Source organism: Acartia tonsa, chromosome 14 (genome assembly GCF_053477335.1).
Source record: "Acartia tonsa isolate MP-2025a chromosome 14, ASM5347733v1, whole genome shotgun sequence".
In the NCBI taxonomy this organism is placed as follows: domain Eukaryota; kingdom Metazoa; phylum Arthropoda; class Copepoda; order Calanoida; family Acartiidae; genus Acartia; species Acartia tonsa.
The window spans coordinates 25,506,094-25,524,159 of record NC_137273.1 but is presented as its reverse complement, the minus strand read 5'-3'; the positions used below and the strand labels follow the sequence as shown (position 1 = coordinate 25,524,159).

Genomic DNA, 18,066 nt, shown 5'->3' with positions numbered 1-18,066 from the left:
AGGAAAACCACTATAATGAGCTAATCTTTGTACAAGAATTTTTTGTATTCAAAATTGCATTATATTTCTTCATAGTTTCTGATTAAATGACAAAAATTTTATTTTCTTTAATAAAAAAAATAGCCAAATGAGATACAGAGATATGAGTTATCAAAAAGAGACTGTCGAAATTTATACTGTGGAGATTCATTTGACCACTAAGCATCTACTTTACATCTCACTATGTCTGTTTTACTGACTGTTGTATTAGAAATGGAAAATCTGTTGTGGAATTATTATTGAGCTGTTTTGATTTTGTGTAAAGATAGCTTTGAATATCTACTATTTCCCTTACTCTTCTTTCTGTCTGCATAGCTGTTCTCATTTCTTATATTTGCCTCTTATTGATGATATTTTTTATTAATCTTTAATTCATTCTAGTTTAATTTTTTAACTTTATAGATATAAAGCTCTAGCAGCCAAAATAAATCTAAAAAAATATTAAAGATGTCAAGGTCGTCAACTCTATGATGTGTTGACCCCCAACAACATGCAGCTGAAAAAATGTATAGGTTTCATGATTATTTTTGCGAATTAATTTTGTTGGTATAAGCAGTCTAGCTTCTATATCCTTGATCCTTATAATAAAGTAACAGGATGTTTGTGTGTTTGTCTGTTGTGTCTGAAGGATCTCGCTAACCGCTGAACCGATCGGGTTCTCCTTAACAGGGTAGCTTTTCATAGGTCCCGGGAAGGTTTGTAACTATTTTCTTGGGGGGGGGGGGGGGGGGGGGGGGGGGGGGGGTGGGACACCCCAAATCCTCCCAAAATATGAAGAAAATTTTTTAAAATTTTTAAAACTAAAATTTAAAATGAGGGGGTGCAACTCCTCCTCAAGTCCCCCTAGAGGCCTCTAGGGGTGTAGCCGCTAGTCTATAATACAAAGTAGAACGATGTTTGTTTGTCTTTTGTTTGTCTGTCTGTCTGTTTGTTTGTAGCGTAGGATCTCGCTAACCGCTGTACCCGATCGCTGACCCCAAAAAAAAAAAATCCTTCCCCCCCCCCAAAAAAAAATTTCTTTTTAAAACTTAAATTAAAATAGTGGGGTCAACGCCCCCCCCCCCCCCCAAAAAAAAAAAAAATAAAATTTCTCCCCTTCCCCAAATTTTTTTGAAAAATTTCCCTTTATATCTAAAATACGAAAAATTGCTTTGATCAAACCTCTTGGGGCAAAGCCCCTAGAGTCTTCTTTCTGTCTGCATAGCTGTTCTTTTCTCATATACTAGCGGCTTTGCCCCTAGCCTCTAGGGGCTTTGCCCCAAGGGGTGATAAAAAAAATTAAGGCAAAATTCGTTAAAGGACCAAGGAATTCTTCTACAAAACCTAAAGGACCTAGGAAATCTTCTACAAAACCTAAAGAACCTAGGAAATCTTTAGAAAAAAAAAAAAAAATGGGGTTTTTTGTTTTTGTTTTTGGGGGGGTTGGGGGTGTCCCAGCCCCTAGAAAAAAGCTTAAAACCACCACAGGTCCAATAGGTATATACCCTGAAGAGTAGAATCCGATCAGTTCAGTGGTTACCAAGATCTTAAGCTTCAGACGGACTGATGGACGGACAGACATCAAGCTACTTTGTATTATAGATTATTACCTTTGATTCTTATTGATGTTGCCAGTTTTGTTTAATTTTTAAATCATTGTAGTAAAATTTTTTACTATAGATTTAAGCTTATATCATATTCAACCTATATTCGCCCTTTAAAGTTCTAGCAGCTCTTATCCAAACCTAATACTATAGCTTTTCTATATTTTTACTTTAGTAAAATTTTTTACTATAGATTTAAGCTTATATCATATTCAACCTATATTCGCCCTTTAAAGTTCTAGCAGCTCTTATCCAAACCTAATACTATAGCTTTTCTATATTTTTACTTTATTCTCAGATCGAAAACTTTTTTAGGGGTGTCAAGGATTATGTACAGACATAGCCATTTCCGAGATAAAGCTTGCTACAGAGCAGACATCCTCTACTTCCCCAGTGAACTAGGCAGTGTTACGAATGATTGTTTATTGAACAAACCATGAAACATATGTACCTAAAATAATATTAAAATTAATACATAATTTTGTATATTGTTTTTAGAATAAAATAATGATTCAAAAAGAATTAATTTTAAGAATTTCGAAAACTATAGGTTTCGTGATTTTAAAATTTAACCTTAAACTGCATAAATCCATATGAAAACATAATAGAATTAAATGTCAATCGAATAGAATTATCATAAATATAAAAATATAAAAATAATCGCATACATAATAAATTCAAAAATAATTGGTCTTTCTTTGAAAATTAAAGAAAATAAAATTGTCTTATTTTTCATAACCAAAAAAATATCTTAATATTCAAATATCCAGTTTCCTACATAAAAGAAAATTACCTAGATTTTGAACACATCAAGCCAGGAAGTATTTGAGGGAAAATACAGCACGGCTAACAACACATTTCATACAAAACATGAGTTTTCATTATCATAACAATGATGCCAGTGTGTATATAAACAAAAATAATGCGCTTGTTATTGTTTGGTGCACATCTCATGGGAGGGATGCCACATAAATGAACAGCACAAACAGTCGTCTTTATATGCACTGCATTAGGAATAAGGGGACTCTGGGGTCAATTCCAGATTAGGGATAAGGGATGGGAAACGTAGGAAAATATTATTTCAGGCCTATTTCAAGCCTAGGCCTATTTCTAGCCTAATAAACCAGTTTTGGGATAGCGCAGTGGTTCGTATAAAATGCTAATGAAAAAGCTGTGTGTGTGTGTGTGTAGATAAAGTATAGAATCAAATTCAGGTAGCTAGTTTAAAGTAAAAAACATAACTTTTTATAAACCTATATATTAATGGCTTTTGTTAAAATGAAGTTTTTTCTCTCCCAAAATTTTTTATCTTTTACTTTGGTAATTTGAACTGTCAGAAAGCTATCGTTGGGTTTCCCTCAGACAGATTTTAGTTTGTATTATTTGCATTTTTATTAATGAGTAAAAATTTTATTTGAAAATTTCATTGCTAATTAAAATTCAAAATAAATAAATAAATATGCACTTGGGTAACATTCTATCAAGTTCTTTGGATACTATACTGGATATAATGTAATGATATATCTGTACTGTGTTGTATTGTACAAAAATTAGGGTGAAGGTGTTGTATCATTTCCGTACTAAATTTTTAAAATTCAAAATACAACATCTAATTTATAAACTTCGTAAAATTCGTAGCTACCTTCTTTCCAAAAAAATAATCCCGTTATTTTTGTTTTTTCTATGTGGCCCTTTTTTAATGTTTAACTCTAAGCAGATTTAATAATTAAACTAATGTGATCTAACACCATTTATATTTATTTTTTCGTAGCAGACGAAATCATTATTTTTTCTATAATTGTCTGCTTCTAAAATTTCCGCCATCTATGATTTGGGCTTGTTTTGTATCAACCAATCACCAATTGGCTCCGCCAATTGGTGATTGGTTGATACAAAACAAGCCCAAATCACAGAACACTATTGGTTTAGAGCGGTAGCCAATATGAGCCGTCCGCCAGTAAGGTCATTAAATTAGGCAAATAGTAAAAGTTGCATGATCCCTTTCAAAACCAGGCCGAGACCTAATTTATGGCCAGGTTTCCTATCCCTTATCCCTGATTCCAGATAGGCATACATACACCACATAATTACCAAGACAAGGAGTGATAATGCAAACATTAGACAGACAACAGACACCTTTTTTTATATACATTAAAACTATCATTTAAATGATTAAAAAATTATAGTGATGTTAAATTTTAGTGAAGACTATTTATGTGGCCGTCAATTGGTTTGTGTTTTTGAATTTGATCAAAGTGAAGATGTTACTGAAATGACTCACAATCTCTTCAAGAACTTCAATGCATCTAATAATCAGTTCGATTTAGCTAATTTTCAATTTTCAAATGATGGAGAGCCCTCTAATTTCATGTTCGATGATGCTACATCAGGACAATTAGAGGTTAAAGTTTTTGCTGTGGAAGATATATATGTTGAAAATGGCATACTTCCAATGACAGAATCTGCAATATTGGGATCAATAAATTCTTTAGAAGCTTTATGGATTGTAAATGAGGATTCCTCAAATCTAGTATTTTCTGAAAATTTCCTGTTTGCTATGGGACAATTGGAGGTAAAGTTGCTAGGTTTGCTTGGTTTTGATTGGAACAAGTTTCAAATACCTCAGGAAACTTTTAACAAACTGGATTCCTTCATTACAACTACCACAAACTTGAAATTTGAAGCACTACCTGAGATGCCTAACCTAAAAAAATTGTCTCTGTATCCCACAGATGAAACTTCTTTAACATCTGAAATATTGAAGAAGATGCCAAACCTAAAGTATCTCTACATTGATGAAGTTTTTGGTGGCAAAATAGAACCTTTATTGCCTGGTGTCTTTGAAGGAAGTAGATTTTTAGAATACATTTATTTATATTTTACCAATATCACAAGCATAGATTTAACAGGACTGGAACCATCAACATATGTTGTTTTAGGTCGCTATTCCATTAACCTACCAGAACAAAACTTTAGGCATTTTCTAGAAGGTGCTGTGCGGAATTACATTTCAGTTTATGGATTTAAAAGAATCAGTGGAGGAATTAATCTAGAGGGCTACCCTTTGGAGTGCTCCTGTGATTTCAAATGGTTATGTGAAGTCCCATATGCCACAAGCATATTATACGAAGCAGAGTGTGCAGATGGGACAACATTGGAATCTGCAATGGAAGTCATTTGTAACCAATGTTAAGATTGATAAAATCTGAATTTACCTATAAATAATGTGAATGATCTCATCTCTATGCAATTAAAATATGTGATTGATATTGTACTTTATGTTTCAAAATTATATCCCCTTACAAATCAATCCTTTTTATTGATGATTTGTAAATTTAAAATTTTTAACATTATTAATTGGAAACTAATTTTATTTTAGTAGGAAAGCTAATCTATAATTGACTATATCTGTTCATCAATCTATAACAATATGGAGGAATTATGATTTTATTGTCATTTTGATAGATTTCTGGTTGTTTTTCTGAAGATAGCCCTTAACAAAGAACATATAATATCCAAAGTTTTGGTCATCAGTCTATGAGTCATGCTACAAGGACATTTATATAGTAATATGTGAAAAGTTTACTAATTTTGTATTACCTTATCATCAACTTTTTTTTTCTTTCCTTCTTTTTACAACCACTGAACCAGTGAACATCTGCCTAGTAACTTACTTTAACTAATTTATTTTTCATCCATGTTATTTTTTGTTCTTTAAAGCTTATGGATACTTTCATCCTTGTTTCCTTCCTTTCTCTTTTCTCTTTCAATGCTCTCAATATTAAGCTGTTCATGACAATCACCTTTGATACCATTCAATGTAATTATTCTTGTTATGGATGTTTTCATCCTTTTTCACAAAAAAAATTCTTTTAATTTACAATACTTTATTTCAGAAATGAAGGAGAGCAATAAAATATTCCTCCTTCTGGTTTGCATCAGTTTAATATGTGATGTCAGTTCTGGGACCCGCTTCAAACCATCCAGATCTATGAAATCTCCAGGTGGTACTATCATTGATAAATTTCTGCCCCAACTTTCCAGGAACTCAGCTTATGGTTCATATGGACCTTGTACTTCACCTTCACCAGCATCTATAGCACCATGTGAATGCAGGCAAACCACTATAATGAGCTAATCTTTGTATAAGAAATTTTTGTATTCCAAATTTAATTTTATTTCTTTATAGTTCCTAATTAAATGACAAAGTTTTTATTTTCTTTAATAAAACAAGGATGACAACATCCATAAAAGCGAAGCACTGAAACAGTAGGACAAACGGACACTAACACTTGTATAGTGTCAGAACTGAATTATCAGAATATAAATGTATAAATGTCGAAGCAAAATTGTAAGTAAAATTGTAGAAAAACTGCTTGATACAGAATAATGTTTATGCCTTATGGACATACTTACATTTTTAGGACTTGATTATAGAGTTGCTTCGCTTATAATATTGTACTTTGTTGTCCCAGGAATCAGTATACCAAAAATCGGATCAATCGGATTATTAAATCACATAAAAATTTGTTGTTAAAAAAGTAAAAAAAATCAACATGTTTAAAATGGACGTACGGACATTCTGGTAATGATTTTAGAGTTGCTACGCTTTCTAAATCGTACCTAACTACTGCAGGAATCACCATGCAAAGTTTGAAGTCAATAGGACAATTCTAACATGCCTAAATTATCGAAAAAAGCTGTCCATGACGGACGGACCGACCCTAATTATAGAAAAGCTTCGCTTTTAAAAAATAGCCTAATGAGATACAGAGATATGTGTTATCAAAAAGAGACTGTTGAAATTTATACTGTGGAGATTCATTTGACCACTAAGCATCTACTATACATCTCACGTTGTATTAGAAATGGAAAATCTGTTGTGGAATTATTATTGAGCTTTTTTGATTTTGTGTAAAGATAGCTTTGAATATCTATTTTTTCCCTTACTCTTCTTTCTGTCTGCATAGCTGTTCTCATTTCTTATATTTGCCTCTTATTGATGATATTTTTTAATCTTTAATTCATTCTAGTATAATTTTTTAACTTTATAGAAGCCAGGAATAACATATAACCAACAAGCAAAATAAATCTAAAATTATATTAAAGATGTCAAGGTCGTCAACTCTATGATGTGTTGACCCCCCAACAACATGCAGCTGAAAACATGTATAGGTTTCATGATTATTTTTGCGAATTAATTTTGTTGGTATAAGCTGTCTAGCTTCTATATCCTTGATCCTTATAATAAAGTAACAGGATGTTTGTGTGTTTGTCTGTGTGTTTGCGTGTTTGTATGTTTGTACCAAAGGATCTTGCTAACTGCTGATCGATCGGGTTCTCCTTAACAGGGTAGCTTCTCATAGGTACCGGGAAGGTTTATAACTATTTTCTTGGGGGGGGGGAACACCCCCAACCCTCCCAAAAAATGAAAAATCCCCCCACCCCCCCAAAATTTTTTTTTTTGATTTTTTTTAACTAAAATTAAAAATGAGTGGGTGCCCCCCCTCCCCCCCCCCAAAAAAATTTTTTTTTCGCCCCCCCAAATTTTTTTTTTACTTTTTCTTTTAAAATCTAAAATAAGAAATTGAATTATTAAATTCGACTCTCTCCTCCTCAAGTCCCCCTAGAGGCCTCTAGGGGTGTAGCCGCTATAATACAAAGTAGAACGATGTTTGTTTGTCTGTCTATCTGTTTGTTTGTAGCGAAGGATCTTGCTAACCGCTGAACCGATCGGGTTCTCCTTTACAGGGTAGCTTCTCATAGGTCCCGGGAAGGTTTATAACTTTTTTCTTGGGGGGTGGGACACTCATAACCCCCCCCCCAAAAAAAAAATAAAAATCCTACCCCCCCCCCCCAAAAGCCCCTAGAGAATTGATCAAACCAATTTTTCATATTTTAAATTCTAAAAGAAAATTTTTTTTTTAAATTCTTTAGGGGAGAAACCAATCGGTACGGCGGTTAGCGAGATCCTTTGCTACAAACAGACAAACAGACAGACATCTTTCTACTATAGATACATTTATTTAAATTTCATGAAAATATTGCTTTCAGTACCTACTCTTTCACTCAGTCTTCTTTCTGTCTGCATAGCTGTTCTCTTTTCTTGTATATTATTACCTCTGATTCTTATTGATGTTGCCAGTTTTGTTTAATTTTTAATTCATTGAAGTATAATTTTTTACTATAGATTTAAAGATATAGCAGCTCTCATCCAAACCTCATACTTTAGCTTTTCTATATTTTTACTTTATTCTCAGATCGAAAACTTTTATTAGGAGTGATATTGCAAACATCAGACAGACAACAGACACCTTTTTTTATATACATTAAAACTATCATCTAAATGATTAAAAAATTATAGTGATGTTCAATTTTAGTGAAGACTATTTTTATGGCCGTCAATTGGTTTGTGATTTCAATTTTGATCAAAATGATGATGTTACTGAAATGACTCACAATCTCTTCAAGAACTTCAATGCAACAAATAATCAGTTCGATTCAGCTTCTTTCTATTTTTCAAATGATGGAGAGACCTCTAATTTCATATTTGATTATGCTACATCAGGACATTTAGAGGTGAAATTTTTTGTTGTGCAAGGCATAAGTGTTGAAAATGGCAAGCTCCCAATGACTGAATCTGCAGTATTAGGATCAATAAATTCTTTAGAAGCTCTATGGATTGAAAATAATGATTATTCTCAGAATCTAGCATTTTCTGAAAATTTCCTGTTTGCTATGGAACTATTAGAGTTAAAGTTGCTTTGTTTGTTTGGTTTTGATTGGGACAAGTTTCAATTACCTGAACAAACTGTTTTAATGTTGGAGACCTTTGTTGTTGACATGAAATTTGAAACACTTCCAGAGATGCAAAACCTAAAGCATTTATATCTAATTCCAACAGAGGAAGCTTCCTTGTCATCTGAAGTATTGAGGAAGGTGTCAAATCTGGAGTTTCTCGTAATTTTAGAAGTTGAAGACTTAGGTGGAAAATTAAAAGCTGTACTGCCTGGCACCTTTGAAAAAAGTGCATTTTTAAAATCCATTTATTTGAGTGAAACCAATGTTGCAAGCATAGATTTAACAGGATTGGGACCATCAACATTTGTAGATTTAAGTTACTCTTCCATCACAAACCTATCAGAACAAAACTTTAGGCCATTTCTGGAAGGTGCTGTGCAAAATTTTGTTTCTTTTGCTGGAGGTATTTATTTTTCATTCGAAGGTTTAGTTGAGAAACTGATTGGAGGAATAAATCTTGCGAACAATGCTTTAGATTGCACCTGTGATTTGAAATGGTTGTGTGAAATCCCATATTCTTCTAATCTAACCTACAATGCAGAATGTGCTGATGGGACAACATTGGAAACATATATGGAACTCATCTGGAATCAATGTCCATGAAAATAAAAATCTTAAATCACTAAACATGGATAAACCATTATCAACACAAATGTGCACCTGATTTATATATTCCATTTATCTATTGCCAATGTTACAGGAAATGCCTAGTAATTATTGTTTTGGGTTTGTTTTCTATTTAAAGGACCATGTACAACTTAATATTACAAATATATTTTCCCTAATAGGGATAGAGTATAAGTAGTTAATATTAAATGTTTTTAGTGCTTATTATTAGTGTAGAATAGATTCAATATTTAAAGCCAGATTTAATGCAGAGCTGGATCTTTAAATCATTTTAGTGGTGAGCCAGATCGGGGTGCGCCGAATTTCCGCCAATCACAGCGCAGCATTTCATAAAATGCTGTTCTCTCATTGGTGGAAAGTTGGCTCACCCCGATCTGGCTCACCACTAAAATGATTTAATGATCCATCTCAGGAGAAAGAAGACCCAAAGTGAAAAAAAATCACATACCATAATTGTATGAAATTCATTTATTGCAACTTGATGTAAGGAAAAAACATGCTAAATTTTCATACTTATTTAAGAAATCTGAAACTTTTTCTTATTTAGTATAAAACAGCTAAAATTTACCAAACATTTTAAAGAATTAATTTAGTTCTTGGTTACAGCTGACTGAATGAACTGTAAACAAGACTCTAATTTTTACTGCATTTCTAATATTAAGGATATTAAACCACAATTTGAATTACGATAAATGATTAGATTTTACTTAGAGGCTTAGGTGTTTTTTTTCTCTCAAATAAAAAATCAAACTTGAAATATGGATTCTATACCTAAAATAAGCACAAAAAAAACTAATCTAATCTTTAAAAACTTTGGCAATTCAGAGGTTATATGGGTGTATTACCCCTTGCAAGGCCTATCTGGTAACTATATATTATGTTTGTTGTTTGATTGCCTGGTTTTAAGCTTATCTGTAGAAGATGTATTTAAAGGACGCCTGCAAGAAATACCACGCATTAACTGCTGAAAGACTGCCACAAGTAGACCCAATACCCCAAATTTAAAGCATTCAGATTCAATAACAAAAAAGTTTTAGCCATTTCAAAATAGCATTTTATGTACAATGAAATTTGTGAAAGATTTCCAATGCTCATAAAAGAAAAAACAATATTAAATTACGTCGCCTAGACACACAATTATAACCTTATCTTTGTCAGAAACTTAGATCGCCGGTAACTGATTACATTTTTACAATAAAAACACCACATTTCATAGTCAAAATCTATGAAAAAAATCGATTTAAATTGCATTTTTAAACGAAAATTATAGCGGAAACAAAGGGGGAAGCTCAGCTGTGATTGGTTGTTAAGCTGAATCAGCCTTCTGATTGGCTACAGTACACTCGGTACAACGCAAGTTAAACTTAATTTTTTTAATGATTTTGACTATAAAAATGGGTATTTTTATTGTAAAAATATAATGAGTTACTGGAAACCTAAATTTATGACAAAAATAAGCTTATAATTTTGTTTCTATGCCACGTAGTTTAATTTCAAAGTTTTCAACATGAGCATTGAAATTCTTTCAAAATTTTCATTGTACATAAAATGTCATTCCATTGCAAAAAACGCGATATTCAGTTTGTTTAAATATTCAATTAATTAGGTTTTTTCAAGAATGTCAAGCGTGGGAAAATTTTTAGAATGTGGGAACCATTTAATTTTCATTTAAATGGTACATATGTTTTTCATTTAATTTCATTTTTAGGACCCGTGGGAACTTTTTTTTAATGTGAGAACCATTTAATTTTCATTGAATTTCATTTTTTGGAAGTGTGGGAAAAAACGGGAGAAAAAATATGTTTTAGTATAAAGAAATGTTCTATCAGTTTCAAACCTTTTTCATTCGATAGATCATACTGACTTTGGAAAAACTGTCAGACCGATTTTTGAAATTCAATCTGTGAAAAAAGATATTCAAGTTTTAATATTTTGCTTTGAAAATATTATTTTACATGTATTGACGCCATCTTGGATTATGATATTTTTTTTTGTTAGAAGATTTTTTTTTCTATAATATTTTTAAAAAATTAACTTTTTACAATAAAAAAATCTTTGAACTTAAATTGACCAATAAATCAAAGATTTTTTCTCTTTGATTTGGAACATTTTTTATGATTTTTATTTTTAATGTCAAATAAAAACACAACAGTGAAAAAAATGAAAATTAAATGAAAAAACGTTTTATGACTTTATTCAAGAAATTGTTTGCTAACATCACCTTTTTGTTGCAATAGAATGTTATTTAAGCAAACAAAATTTAGCATAAATGGATATTTAAATCCCTCGGTATTAAATATCCATTTATGCTAAATTTTGTTTGCTTAAATAACTCATTCCATTGCAAAAAACGCGATCTTTGGTTTGTTTAAATGTCCATTTATTTAGCATTTTTCAAGAATGTCAAGCGTGGGAAAATTTTTAGAATGTGGGAACCATTTATTTTGATTTAAATGGTACATATGATTTTCATTTAAATTCATTTTTTGGACCCGTGAGCAAATTTTTTTAACGTGAGAACCATTTAATTTTCATTGAATTTCATTTTTTTGAAGTGTGGGAAAAAACAGGAGAAAAAATATGTTTTAGTATAAAGAAATGTTCTATCAGTTTCAAACCTTTTTCATTCGATAGATCATACTGACTTTGGAAAAACTGTCAGACCGATTTTTGAAATTCAATCTGTGAAAAAAGATATTCAAGTTTTAATTTTTTGTTTTGAAAATATTATTTTACACGTATTGACGCCATCTTGGATTATGATAATTTTTTTTTGTTAGAAGATTTTTTTTCTAAAATATTTTTAAAAAATTAACTTTTTACAATAAAAAAAATCTTTGAACTTAAATTGACCAATAATTCAAAGATTTTTTCTCTTTGATTTGGAAGATTTTTTATGATTTTTATTTTTAATGTCAAATAAAAACACAACAGTGAAAAAAATGAAAATTAAATGAAAAAACGTTTTATGATTTTATTCAAGAAATTATTTGCTAACATCACCTTTTTGTTGCAATAGAATGTTATTTAAGCAAACAAAATTTAGCATAAATGGATATTTAAATCCCTCGGTATTAAATGATGAGCTAACGCTTGATCATTTAATACCTTGGGATTTAAATATCCATTTATGCTAAATTTTGTTTGCTTAGATAACTCATTTTAAAATGCCTAGAACTTTTTTGTTATAGAAGCTGAAGGCTTCAAATTTGGGGTATTTGGTCTACTTGTGGCAGTCTTTCAGCAGTTAAAGCGTGGTATTTCTTGCAGGCGTCCTTTAACTTGTTATCCTTCTTTTTGAAGGACAATGAGGCAAAAGATGAATAAAAATAGATTTAACTTCCATAACTTATTTCAGACATGAAGGAAAACAACAAAATGTTTTTCTTTCTAATTCGCCTAAGTATAATGTGTAATATCATTTCTGGTACTGGCTTCAAACCATCCAGATCTACAACAGCTTCAGACGGTTCTATTATCATCAGTAAATTTCTGCCTCAACTGTCCAGGAACTCAGCTTCTGACTCATCTAGACCTTGTACTTCACCATCACCTGCCTCTATAGCACCATGTGAATGCAGGAAAACCACTGTAATTTAAATATTTGTAGACACATCGGATAAGTACAAAAAAGTTGTTTTATTAATATCTAACTGCTGTGCCCTTAGAGGCCTCTATCAAGGGACATATAAAATGTTTTGTTTTTAATCTATGTTAAGATTAGCTGTTTACTAAAAATGTCTGCCGGGTGTAGCTTTATATTTTTTTTTTAATTTTCGTGATTTCTCCTGGGAGGGTGGTGGTACCCTCCCCCAAAAATAGCTATAAACCTTCCCGGTGCCTATTATAAACTACACTGTAAAGGAGAACAATATCGGTTCAGCAGTTAACGAGATCATTTGTCACACACAGATATTCTTTTACTTTATTATGAGGATTCTTATCGTTTCTACTTAGTCAATGATATATTAGTCATATCTAATTTTAATGACGTCATATGGCTTATTTTTTGTGACATTTTGTAGGGCTTCATAATATGATGATTTTTATAAGCGAAGCTTTTCTATTAGTATGGTCGGTCAGTCCGTAACGGTTAGCTCTTTTCGTTAATTTAGGCAAAGAGTTGTCCAATCGATTTCAAACTTTGCATGGTGATTCCTGTAGTAGTTAGGTACAATTTAGAAAGCGTAGCAACTCTATAATTGTTACCAGAATGTTCGTACGTCCATTTTAAACATGTTGATTTTTAACTTTTTTAACAGCAAATTTTTATATGATAGAATTATTCGATTGATCTGATTTTTTGTATACTGATTTCTAAGACAACAGAGTACAATGTTATAAGCAAAGCATCTCTTTACTCAAGTCCTAAAAATGTAAGTACATCCTTAAACATTATCCTGTATTAGCGCAGTTTTTCAAAAAATTTGCTTAAATTTTGTTTCTAATTTTATACATTTATATTCTGAGTTATGGCACTCTACAAGTGTTAATGTTTGTTTGTCCTGCCGTTTTAGAGCTTCGCTTTTCTGGATGTTGTCATCCTTGTTTAGTTACAAATCTTTATTTCATGAGAGCAGTCTATAAAGTAATGGTTTTATCAAAAGTTTACCTAATTTTAAATCTTTATCCTTCTGCCTTTTAGAAATCATATAGGGGAAACACGAATTTCTTGACTGCTATTGAAGACATGTAACTCGGTTTTATTTTGTAGAATTCCTTTATCAAATTTTATTTACTTTACAGTAAAGCTAATAAAGACATTAGATTTATGTTTGAATATTTATGTACTTAACTACTAAAATAAACAGCTAATTTTGAGAAGATTCTGTTGAGTAAATAGCATTAATTGTAGAACTTACTTGGTTTGTCCATCAGTCTTTATACTCTTGGGGACATTAAAGTAATATGGGGTTTATATGCTTTTCTTTTGGTGAAAGAAGATTTTTTTTTATAGATTTTTTAGATTTTTTTAGACCAATGTGCATCTATTTTATAAATCACTTGGCTCATTGGTCTGTATACTCTGAAAATCATCAAATATAACATTTAGTAATTTTTTCCTCAGCTTTAACAAAGATGGACGGCTGAAATTTTCTTTTAAAATTTGTAATACAGCTGAGCATTTAATACACAACTTACTAAATAGATCTCTCTATCTATTATGCTTTAATAATGTATAATGTGTGATTTTTACTTTAGTACATATATTTAGCTACATTTTATCTACCATTTCAAAATGCTTTTAACTTTTTTTTGTTATTGAAGCTGAAGTCTTCAAATTTGTGGTATTGGGTCTACTTATGACACTCTTTCAGCAGTTTAAAGGGAGTGTGAACGTAAAAATTTCTCATCTGATTATCAAATCTTAACATTTACTAAGCACATTTCACTACACTGATCAACCAAAAACGTCCTATTAACAAAAACATCCAGGAATAATGCCTTGATTTTATGGTATTTTGAGAGGGAAAAAGGAAAAAACAGGGAAAATCTGAACGTTTTTGATTCTTATAATGTTTGTAGGGATATTTAACTTGTCATATATAGTTGAAACAATTTACTTACTGTTAAGGATTTATTTTATGCTATAAAATTGCCAATTAGTTTTTTTATAACGTAGTAATTAGGTAATAAAGACATATTTTAAATTCGTATTATTGACAAAAAAAATACCTCACTGTCTACAAAGGGTTGAATCTCATAGGTTATTTAAAATAATAATATCCTTTTTTATTGTGTTGGACAATAAATAACCCACTTTTGAGAATTAGTTTACACTTTTATCAGACTGTTTATAAAGAAATATTGCGTCTTTATTATTTACAAATTTGTAATTAAAGGTGGGCGAGAGATGGGCCATCTAAAGTTAATTGGATAATAATAAAAAACCTGTTTCTGGCTTTGTTATTGTATTTGGTTTTCAATAAAAAATATTGCTTATTTTATCAATTTCTAAGTAACTATACATTGGTTTAAAGCAAGGATTATGTTAAAAGTCAGCTTAACTGTTAGGAAAAATCTAGAACTATGTGAAAAAGTTTAATTTTAGCTATAATGGGAGAAAAAATCAATTTAATGGACATTTTATATAATACGGAAAATTTCTTCCTTTCCCTGTACCTTGTAAAAATCGTCGGAAAAAGCCGTTTTTTAAGCAAACAAAAGCACGTTTTGCTCTATCTGTGAGATATTATGAATGAGATAATGTTAAGATTTGATATTAAGATGAGAAAAATTTACGTTCACAGTCCCTTTAAGTAGTTTATTTCTTTCAGGCTTCCTTTAAAATTCATAAATTACAGGGTTAATCAATTCTAGGGAAGATTATATCCAGGGCCGTGGATTGTTTTGTTTATTCGAATTTGAGGATGAAGATGTTACTGAAATGACCCACAATCTCTTTAAGAACTTTAATGCATCAAATAATAAGTTTGATTTTGCATGGTTTGCTTTTGTTTATGGATATACCTCCAATTTTATGTTTGATTATGCCACATCAGGACATTTGGAGATTAAAGTTTTTGTTGTGGGAGATATCTTTTTTGGCATAAATGTTGAAAATGGGATGCTCCCAATGTCAGAATCGGCAATATTGGGTTCAATCAATTCTTTAAGCGAAATAGTGATTGTTAATTTGGTTGAAGTATATCCAAAATTAGCATTTCCTGAAAATTTTCTGTTTTCTTTAGGACTATCAAATTTAAAGTTGCTTTGCTTGATTGGTTTTGATAAGTTTCATATACCTGAGGAAACTGCTTACATGCTGGAATCCTTGATTATAGACATGAATCTTGAAGCACTTCCCAAAATGCTCAATCTAAAGAAGTTATCTTTTCTAAGTGATGAAACTTCTTTATCATCTGATGTACTAAAGAAAGTTCCAAACCTGGAGTATCTCATTATGAGTGCAAATCTAAAACCTATACTACCTAGTACATTTGAAGGAAGTAATTTTTTAGAATTCATTGATTTGAGTGAAACCAATGTTGGAAGCATAGATTTAACAGGACTTGGACCTTCAACATTTGTAGCCTTGCCAAATACTATAACAAAACTACCAGAGCAAAACTTTAGACAATTTCTAGAAGGTGCTATGCGAAAATACATTTCAGTTGCTCAAATAACATCACTAAGCGGAGGAATTTACCTGGGAAACAGTGCTTTGGAATGCTCCTGTGATTTCAAATGGTTGTGTGAAGTCCCTTATGCCACAGACCTATTATACGATGCTGAGTGTGCAGATGGGACATCATTGGAATCAGCAATGGAAGTCATCTGTAACCAATGTTAAGAATGATAACATATGTAATCACATCAAATTTTAGATGATCCAACCTCCACAATAGTGTTTCTTTATGGTACTACGTTAAACACTAGATACGTCAAACAGTAGATGCGACAAACGCTAGACAGACAAACAGTAGATGCGTCAAACGCTAGATAGACAAACAATAGATGCGTCAAACACTAGACTACGACAAACAGTAGAATTTTCAATTTCGCGACAAACAGTAGAATTTTTAAAGTGCGACAAACACTAGATGCGACATACGCTAGAATTTAAACTTAAAAAACATTCATCGATTTTTTGGTTCATAAATAAAATTTATATTGCTATCAATTCAGATATCTATAGGGATAAGATAATGGCCGAAAAATCTATGTACATTCCCTATAGCGTAAAATTAGTGGTTGAATCGTTTAAACACTCAACTTCTTTAATCAACCAATCAAAATTCATTAAAGTACCAAAAGTTGTTTAGTCAAAAAATCGGTCTTATAAAGATTTGGAGACTACTTTAACAAACAGCCCATTGTCCCCTCTCGCTCTGCTATCATTGTCCTTTCCCTGCACAAATGTGATATAGCAATGAAAAGGTGATTTTGCAATACAGTTAAAACTAATTTTTTGTATTTATAGCCCTTACCAGTTTTGAAATAGATACGTCAAAGAAAGTTTATTAAACTGATATAACTATTTTTTAATACGATATTTGATTAACTACAGTTTTTTTACAGTTGCTTTGTTTAAACAACAAAGGGAGATATAAATGAGAGGAGTAATATACAAGGATGAGCAATATTTTATGAGCATTAATTGTTTGACCATTTATGACTTCCCCTAACAACACTTTTACTACAGCGCAGCTATTTTGTAATACGGGTTTGTAATACAATATTGATTCAGCGGTTAGTGAGATCCGTTGCTACAGACATAAAAGCTTATTTCATCTTCATTTTAAGTTTTAAAAAGAAAATAATTTTTTTTGGTGGGGGAGAGGGGGGGTATTTTTATTTAAAGGGTGGAAATATTCTCCACAAAATTAGTTAAAAACCATCCCTGGACTTATATAAAGCTTCACTGTAAAGAAGAACCATATTGGTTCAGCGGTTATTGAGATCCTTTGCTAAAGACAAAAAAAAGCTTATAACTTTATATAACAGGATTAATTCTAGTGTTTGTCGTATCAATTGTTTGTCGCCTTTAGAAAAAATCTAGCGTTTGTCATATTCTAGCGTTTGTCGCATTCTAGCGTTTGTCGTATCTAGCGTATGTCGTGTCTAGGGTTTGTCTGTCTACTGTTTGTCTGTCTAGCGTTTGTCGCATCTACTGTTAGACGTATCTAGGGTTTGACGTAGTTTGTTAAAATTTAGGTCATATTAGGTACAGGGTAGCCCCGCAAAGACAAAAATAACCCCCACTTCTTTTTAATTTCAATCTATCTAAAAATAAGGGGGAGGATGTTTTAGTGCTTAATATTCACTTTGAGGGGAAGCTCCAAAATAGTAAACATTAATTATGATTAAAATATTTGTTTTTAATTTTGTAAAATAACGCCCTTTTAAAATTTGAACTTTTTTTTATTGATTTATTGTTAATATAAAGTTTTAAGATATTAATTGTTAAAAAGTAATATTTGTTTACCTTCCTTGTTTAAATACCTAAAAATTTTATAACTTTTAAATAAAAATTGTAACAATAAAATGTAATCAATTCTTATCTTTTTATGGG

General features: G+C 31.2%; 1 protein-coding gene across 2 annotated transcripts; it reads left to right on the top strand.

Moving 5' to 3' along the window:
• The first annotated feature begins 3,523 nt into the window (after positions 1-3,523).
• LOC145305273 (uncharacterized) lies at positions 3,524-16,602 on the top strand. Of its 2 annotated transcripts, none has more exons than XM_080146876.1 (2): positions 3,524-5,738; positions 15,372-16,602. In XM_080146876.1, exons 1-2 carry the CDS (start codon positions 5,458-5,460, stop codon positions 16,342-16,344), a joined length of 1,254 nt encoding a protein of 417 aa, XP_080003002.1. In that variant the 5' UTR covers positions 3,524-5,457; the 3' UTR covers positions 16,345-16,602. The 2 variants fall into 2 exon arrangements, with proteins under 2 accessions (XP_080003002.1, XP_080003001.1); XM_080146875.1 differs by lacking the exon at positions 15,372-16,602 and adding an exon at positions 8,003-12,409.
• The last annotated feature ends 1,464 nt before the right edge of the window (positions 16,603-18,066 follow it).

What these genes read in the sequence shown, in the direction of transcription:
- LOC145305273 (XM_080146875.1), top strand. Translation starts at nt 5,458, where the DNA reads ATGGATGTTTTCATCCTTTTTCACAAAAAAAATTCTTTTAATTTACAA. An exon ending in ATAGCACCATGTGAATGCAG is followed by an intron (nt 5,739 to 8,002) that starts GCAAACCACTAT and finishes GTTCAATTTTAG; the next exon opens with TGAAGACTATTTTTATGGCC.